Consider the following 7,863-nt stretch of genomic DNA (forward strand, 5'->3'; position numbering starts at 1 on the left):
GGGAGGGGCCGGCGGCCCGGGCGGGGTCCGCAGGCGGCCGCGCGGGGGAGGGGTCCTTCGCCGGCCCTTTCCTGGTGGCCGGGGAAGCGCCGGTCCCCGGAGGCCGCCGCCTGCTCGGGGACAGATTGCCCCCTCCCCCCGCGGCAGCACGCGTCCCTTCGGCGTCCAGATTGGCCGCGCCCGGCGCCGCCGAGCGGGAGGTTAATTTCCTCCGCTAAGGTGAAGGGGGCACGGCTCCGGGGGGCCCGCGCCCAGACGGGCGGCCCCTTTATTCCGCAGGCAGCGCCTGGACGAGGGCTCTTGATTTAGCATCTGATGCCAACCGGCAGACAAAATGCCCGCTCCGTATGAAAATGCATGAGGGCGCGCGGGGAGGGGGGAGCCGGAGGCCCAGAGCGGTGCGTCCCGCCGGCCCCCGCGAGGCTGCGGCCCCGAGCCGCCGGAGCTCAAACCTCGGACCCGCAAAAAAGTTCAGCAACTCCGCGGGCTCGGCCCCGCCCGGCGACCCCGGTGTGCCCAGGCGGGGTCACCGGCGTGCCCAGGCGGGGTCCCCGGCGTGCCCAGCCCGGGGTCACCGGCGTGCCCAGCCCGGGGTCACCGGCGTGCCCAGCCCGGGGTCACCGGCGTGCCCAGGCGGGGTCCCCGGCGTGCCCAGGCGGGGTCCCCGGCGTGCCCAGGCGGGGTCACCGGCGTGCCCAGCCCGGGGTCACCGGCGTGCCCAGGCGGGGTCCCCGGCGTGCCCAGCCCGGCGCCCCCCGGTGTGCCCAGCCCAGGCCCCCGGTGTGCCCAGGCGGGGTCCCCGGTGTGCCCAGCCCGACGCCCCCGGTGTGCCCAGCCCGGCGCCCCCGGCGTGCCCAGCCCGGGCCCCCGGTGTGCCCAGCCCGGCGCCCCCGGCGTGCCCAGCCCGGCGCCCCCGGCGTGCCCAGGCGGGGTCCCCGGCGTGCCCAGGCGGGGTCCCCGGTGTGCCCAGGCGGGGTCCCCGGCGTGCCCAGGCGGGGTCCCCGGTGTGCCCAGCCCGGCGCCCCCGGTGTGCCCAGCCCGACGCCCCCGGCGTGCCCAGCCCGGCGCCCCCGGCGTGCCCAGCCCGGCGCCCCCGGCGTGCCCAGCCCGGGCCCCCGCCGCCCCGCGGGCTGCCCGCGCCTCCCCGGCCCGCCGCGCCCCTCCCCATGGGCGCGCGCAGCTCCCCCCGCGCGGCTCCCGGCCGGCCCCCTGACATATTTGGGCCCTTCTTCTCCTTTGTTGCTATTTTGCTCGCGACCCGCGGGTAATCCGCGCGGGGGGGGGGGGCCGGGTCGCGCTGACGGCCGGGCGCCCCCCGCCGGAGACACAAAGCCGGGCACGTGCGCCGCGCTCGGAGGCGCCGCGGAGCGTGAGCGGGGCGGGCCGGGCGCGTGCCGGCGCGGGCGGGGCCGCCCCAGGTGCATCTGCCGCGCCCCCCGCCCCCCGCCCCTCTGCCGCGCGGCGCCCCCCGCCCCTCTGCCGCGCGGAGCCGCGGCCGCGCCGATTGGCTGCGGGGGACGCGGGAGGCGAGAACAATGGCCCCCTCCCCCCGTTAAAAGGGGGCGGCGGGGCCGGGCCGGCGCGTGCGGGCGCACAGCCGGCGCTGGGCCGCGGGCGCTGACGCCGCCACCATGCCCCGCGGCTTCCTGGTCAAGCGCAGCCGGAGGCCCACGCCCGTGTCCTACCGCGTCCGCGGCGGCGAGGACGGCGCGCCCGCGCCCCCCGGCCCGCCCTGCGGGGACCCCGCGGCCGCGCACCCCGCGCCGCTCCGCAGCCCCACGCGGCCCGTGAGCCGCGAGCACGAGCGGCTCCGCTGCTTCGAGCGCGGCGGCGGCCTGGGCTCGCCCGCGTCGGCCGAGTCCTTCCCCGCGCCCGCCGCGCTGCTCTGCGCGCCCGCCGAGCTCAAGATGGGCGCCGCGGCGTTCCCGGCCGCCGCCCCGCCGCCGCCGCCCCCCGCCGCGCCGCGCCCCCCCGGCCGGCGGCCCGCGCCCCCCGCGCCCCCCGCCGCCGCCGAGCCGCCCGCCAAGGCGCCCCGGGCCGCGGGCGCCAAGAGGCCCAAGGCCATCCGCAGGCTGCACTTCGAGGACGAGGTGACCACGTCGCCCGTGCTGGGGCTGCGCATCAAGGAGGGCCCGGTGGGGGCGCCGCGGGGGCGCGGGGGCGCGCGGCCGCTGGGCGAGTTCATCTGCCAGCTCTGCCGGGAGGAGTACGCCGACCCGTTCGCGCTGGCGCAGCACCGCTGCTCGCGCATCGTGCGCGTGGAGTACCGCTGCCCCGAGTGCGCCAAGGTCTTCAGCTGCCCGGCCAACCTGGCCTCGCACCGCCGCTGGCACAAGCCGCGGCCCGCGCCCGCGCCCCCCGAGCCCCCCGCCGCCGCCGGCGACCGGGACACGCCGAGCCCGGGCGGCGCGTCCGAGTCGGGCTCCGAGGACGGGCTGCCCGAGTGCCGCCGCGGCGCCAAGAAGTGCCGCCGCCAGGCCCAGCTGCGCCAGCACCTGCCGGCGCCCCCGCCCGCGCCGCCCGGGGACCTGCTGGCCCGCTACCCGCGGCCCGACGGCCCGGCGCCCGCCCCCGACGCGCCCGGCCCGGACGCCGCCGCCGCCGCCGCCGAGTGCCACCTGTGCCCGGCGTGCGGGGAGACGTTCCCCAGCCAGGGCGCGCAGGAGCGCCACCTGCGCCTGCTGCACGCCGCGCAGGTGTTCCCCTGCAAGTACTGCCCGGCCACCTTCTACAGCTCCCCGGGCCTCACGCGGCACATCAACAAGTGCCACCCCTCGGAGAACCGACAGGTGATCCTCCTGCAGGTGCCCGTGCGCCCCGCCTGCTAGGGGCCTCGCGCGCGCCAGGACTGTGCCTTCGCCGACACCCACGGAGACCCCGCGCCGCGGCCGCCGCCAGCGCCGCCGCCGCCGCCTCCCCCTCCTCTTCCTCCTTCCCTCCTCTTCCTCCTCCTCCCCTCCTCTTCCCCCTCTTCCCCTCCTCTTCCCCCTCTTCCCCTTCTTCCTCTCCTCTTCCTCATCCTCTCCCTCCTCCTCCTCCCCCTCCTCCCCCTCCTCTTCCTCCTCCTCTCCCTCCTCTTCCTCCTCCCCTCCTCTTCCTCCTCCCCTCCTCTTCCTCCTCCTCCCCTCCCCCTCCTCTTCCTCCTCCTCCCCTCCCCCTCCTCTCCCTCCTCCCCTCCTCTCCCTCCTCCCCTCCTCTCCCTCCTCCCCTCCCCCTCCTCTTCCTCCTCCTCCTCTTCCTCCTCCCCTCCCCCTCCTCTTCCTCCTCCTCTTCCTCCTCCTCCCCTCTTCCTCATCCTCCCCCCCCCCCCGCTGACGGTAACTCGGGCCCGCTGGCTCGCTCGCTGTGACTCCTTGGGACCCCCCCTTGCGTCCTGCCCCCCACCCCATCCCCACGGCGCAGCAGGAGTCCATCTTTCCGTGCCAGGGAGGAAGGCTGTTCGTCTGGAGCTCGGAAGCCTCCCGCCGAGGGGGCGACGCTGTTTTCTTGCTAGTGTTGCTGTGTTCTTGGTCTAGACAAGGGTTTGCTCGCTCTCTCCGTCCCCCCCGCCGAATCTCTGCTCTCTGTGTGTGTAGCGTACGGGTTGTCTGGGGTCAATCTTGAGGAATAAATGCCTTTATATTCACAGGCTGTGAACTGAACTTCCCACACGATTAGCTTTATTATGGCTTGTGAACTGCTGGAGTTTGGCTTTACCTTTTTGTATGTGAACAAATCACATTGCTTAAAAAAAGAGTTTTCTTTAGCATAGCCACAAATGCCTTGAACTGTTGTCTGTTGGGGGATTGTTTTGCGGGGAGGGAAGGGCGTATAGTCACGGCCTCCATAGTTCACGTGAAGCTCCTCGGTTTGATCATCTTCGTTGGGGTAGGGCTATATGAGTTCCCTCTAAATGTATATGTTGATTTATGGGTAATTGTTATTTATTCCTTATTTATTTATATTAATTATGAAGATTATGATATTATTTGCCGATTTTTTGGTGCGCTTTCCCCTGCCAATCTTGACATTTCACTGTGCATTTTAGAAGAGAACCTTTTTTTCTAAAGGGATCTGCTCAAAGTTTTAACTTTTATACCTATCGGAGGGAATTACAGACAAGCTACCACTTTATCTGCTTGGAGCCCCCCCCTCCCCGGGGCTCCCGTACAACCGACAGCTCTTACTTTTAAATGCAATCTCTTTTCTACATACATTATTTTCTTAATTGTTAGCTATTTATAGAAAGCTTCAATAGAACTGTTTCGACTGTATAAATATTTACTATCCAAATAAAATATTTTCAAAGTCAGAGTCCGGTGGACTTATTTCTGCGTCCTACGTTTTCAAGAAACATTTAAAACAGGATTTCTGATGACTTCTTAAAAGCCATTATTACTTATTGTTATTCAGAAAAAGAAAGCCACCGCCACCATTACCGGAGTTGTGGATTTTTAGAGCCAAGCCTAGACGTTTGGATTCTGCCCTTCTGGCAACTGGAAGGTGGGGCCTCTAAAGCAGCGGAGGTCCTTAGAGTGCGGGTTAGAACCATGGCCGTGGCCACCCTTCCAAAGGAATTTAGTTAATACACTGTGAGAATCCATTCACCAGAGGGACATAGAAACACCACTTTTATTAGCAGATCCTTCAGTTCCCTGCATGCGGGGATTCAAGGGAACACCAGTTCCTCAAAGTGGGTAGTTTTTGACCCTTAAAAATCAATTAGAAGCCAGGCGTGGTGGCACACGCTTGTCATCCTGCTACTTGGGAGGCTGAGATAGGAGGGTGGCAGGTTTGTGGCCAGCCTCGGCTACTCAGTGAGGCTCTCTGCAACTTAGTGAGACCCTGTTTTTTAAAATATAAAATAAAAATAGGGCTGAGGGCATGTAGCTCAGAGGTAGAATGTCCTTGGGTTTAATCCCCAGTACTGGAAAAAAAAAATAGAAGAAAGAAGAAATTATTTTGCAGGCAGATTTCCCGAATAAGGGAAGCACACCAGTCCGTACATATATACACGGACGCAAGAGAGGGCAAGCAGGTGGGTTTGGGGCAAGGGCTCTGAAATCACTTTCCAGTCAGGTGAGCAATCTGCTGTGGGGGGAACGGAGTGCCATCTGTTTGGGGTATTAAATTTAATAACAGGTAATTACAGTGTTGTCCGTTATGTGTCAGTCTCCTCTGCAGCACAGTTCTGACCCTCACCGGTGAATATTTTTAGTTTTCCCCTCTCTGAAACGTCCCATTAAGGATCCGTGCTCAACACCGCAATTGTGATCCTTTTGCACGTTCTTGCCGATTTCTCCCAAGCCCTACTAAATCTTCTAATACTTGTCTGCTGACGATTTTGGAGATCCATACCCCCCAGAGAGTAGCTGGAAAGAGTGGGAAGGACAGGCTGGGAGGAACTTGGAAGAAAAAATTGGGAAAAGAGGTTATTTTCATATGCGGAGCCTCAAGTCCCGTGTGGGAGAGGGTTTAACAAGAGGCTCAGCTGGCGGGAAACTCGGGCTGTTCTTCCCTTTATGAAGGAGCGGTGATGGAGACGGCCCCACAGGTAAGGTGCCTTCAGAACAAATCGCCAGCTGCCTTTATTACCGATGACTGCCCGCGTTACCAGGTCTGGAACTGGGGAAGACAAAAGCCCAGCAACAAAGCAACAGCAACAATATCCCGAAAACATGGAAACAGAAAAACTCAAATTTGTAGGCTGATGGCTGTTCCCCTAGTAACAACAACACACGAGCTTTTAGATTAAGTCCACACATCAAACGATCCCCTGGACTTCAGTGTATACATGGTTTATGGCAATTAAAAGTTTTCTTAAAAACACACTAGTTTGGTCACATCAACAAGCCCAGACCTGACTACAAGTATAGTATCTAGTCATCTTGTCACCTTGGACTTGTTTCTTCTCCATAATCAAAAAGCATGAATTCATGCCAGGCATGAGTGGTGGTGCATGCTTGTAATCTCAGCCTTTGGGAGGCTGAGACAGGAGGATCAAGGTTCGAGGCCAGGCTCAGCTACTTAGGCCCTTTGCAACTCAATGAGACCCTGTTTCAAAATAAAGAATAAAAAATAGGGCTGGGCGTGTAGCTTGGAGATAGAATGCTCCTGAGTTCCATCCTGTGCAAACAAAAAAACAAAAACAAACCATGAATTCACCTAAGATCCACTTTTAGGAAATTAAATGTAATTCAGATGTTCACAAATGAGCTTCTTCCGCGTTGGAAGTTGCTTCCAGTTGCCCCAATCTACCTTTTCTCAAATACAAATTTTCATTCATGTGAGGTCTCAAGTATATATTAAAGTCTATCAAGTTGACTGAAATAGATGGACTTGTTTTTCTGTGCTCCGTGAGGTAATTCAGTGTGAGTCAGCAGAATGTCCACGGGAAGTCAGAGTCTCTTTTTTGAAGCTTCCGTGGATAATGTCTTTGCAGGGCTCCTGTTAGGGAGCAGCAGGTTGCGAGGCCTGCGCCTTCGCAGGTCCGCAAGGGCGCCGCAGCTCCCTCGGCCCAGCTCACTCCAGCCGGCTCCATGGGCGGAAGGCAGCCCAAGGGCTTGGAGCAGCAGGGCTGGGGTCAGCGAAGGAAGGAAGACGAAAGCGGGATGCCTACGGGACGGGGTTGATTTCTGCCCGGGCCACCACACTTCCCTATTTCCTCAAAAATTAAAGGATAAAAAGCAAAGGAGGAGTCCACACTCCGTTGGTTTCAAAGTGAGCCTAGGCAGCAGCAGCAGCAGCAGCAGCAGCAGCAGCAGCAGCAGCAGCAGCAGCAGCAGCAGCAGCAAGACATGCCAGTTCAGCCTTTCTCCAGGGTTGGCGTGGCCAAGACCTGTGCCCGCCACCAGCTGGCTCTGCTTCCCTGCGGCCTGGAGAAGCTGGAGCCCAGCAGCAGGGATGTGGGACCAGGTCTGGGCCAGCATACCCGGAGACCCACGCTGTGGCGGCCCCGGCCGTGAGCAGCACCCTGGACAGGGCAAGCGGCCTTCAAATGAGGTCCATCCTGGGCTGCGCCCTGAGGAGGCTGGTTGGACCCCTGCGGCGCCTGTGCGACCGCACACTTGGGCCTGTGACTTGCAGAGACCTGGGTACACACTGCGGACAGGGCCATGCAGCCGCAGGTGGGCACTGCCTGGCCTGCCTGTGTTTGCTGCTGCAGAGGAGGCTGCAGACTTGGCCTCTGGTCTCCGTTTGCTGCAGCCAGCAATGGAGCTCAGTGGCCTCTTCCTGCCTCTGGCTGACCCTTCCATCTCCCTGGACTTCATTCCACAGCCATCCTAGGAGTCTTCAAACAAAGCAGAAAAATCTCCTTGTGGACCTTAGTGAATTGTAGGAATTCTTCCCTGACCAACTGTGTTGCAAAAGAGAGAAGGGCATAAGGGCCAGCCAGGCTCCCGGCTCTTCTGAGTTACTTGGTTTCCTGTGGGTGTCTGTCTTTTCATATGTAAACCAGAGCTGGGCTCCCAGTAGATACCCAGCGGGGGGGGGGGGGTTTAGCTGTTGAGAGACATCCGAGGGGGATTCTGGAGGCTGTGACATGAAGAAAGGACCCCAGAAGGACCAGTCCTTCTAGACACAGACAGAATCTCTTTGTCAGAAGTTGCTGTCCAGCTGGGCATGTTGGTGCACACTTAAAATCCCAGTACTTGTGAAACGGGGTTTCTTGAGAAGAAACATGGCATTTCCTTAAGATGAAAAGGGGTTTCTTGAGAAGAAACTTGGCGTTTCCTTACTGGATTCTCGTCTGTGGCGAGTGAAGAATGACGCCCACAGACAGCAGGGAGTAAAAGGTTTATTGGAAGCAGTCGGTTTTCAATGGCCAGGCTCAAACAACCTGCAGTGTTGAGTTGTTAAACTTGCAAGCTGTAGGATCTAGAG

At 61.7% G+C, this 7,863-nt stretch overlaps 1 protein-coding gene across 1 annotated transcript; it reads left to right on the plus strand.

The window, feature by feature from the left end:
- Positions 1-1,631: 1,631 nt before the first annotated feature.
- Positions 1,632-2,828, plus strand: INSM1 (INSM transcriptional repressor 1; the record flags this gene model as incomplete). Its single annotated transcript, XM_080716620.1, has 1 exon — positions 1,632-2,828. The coding sequence occupies one exon, from the start codon at positions 1,632-1,634 to the stop codon at positions 2,826-2,828; it is 1,197 nt and encodes a 398-aa protein (XP_080572746.1).
- Between the last annotated feature and the right edge of the window lie 5,035 nt (positions 2,829-7,863).

Source organism: Muscardinus avellanarius, assembly GCF_963383645.1.
Source record: "Muscardinus avellanarius genome assembly, chromosome: 19".
NCBI lineage: Eukaryota > Metazoa > Chordata > Mammalia > Rodentia > Gliridae > Muscardinus > Muscardinus avellanarius.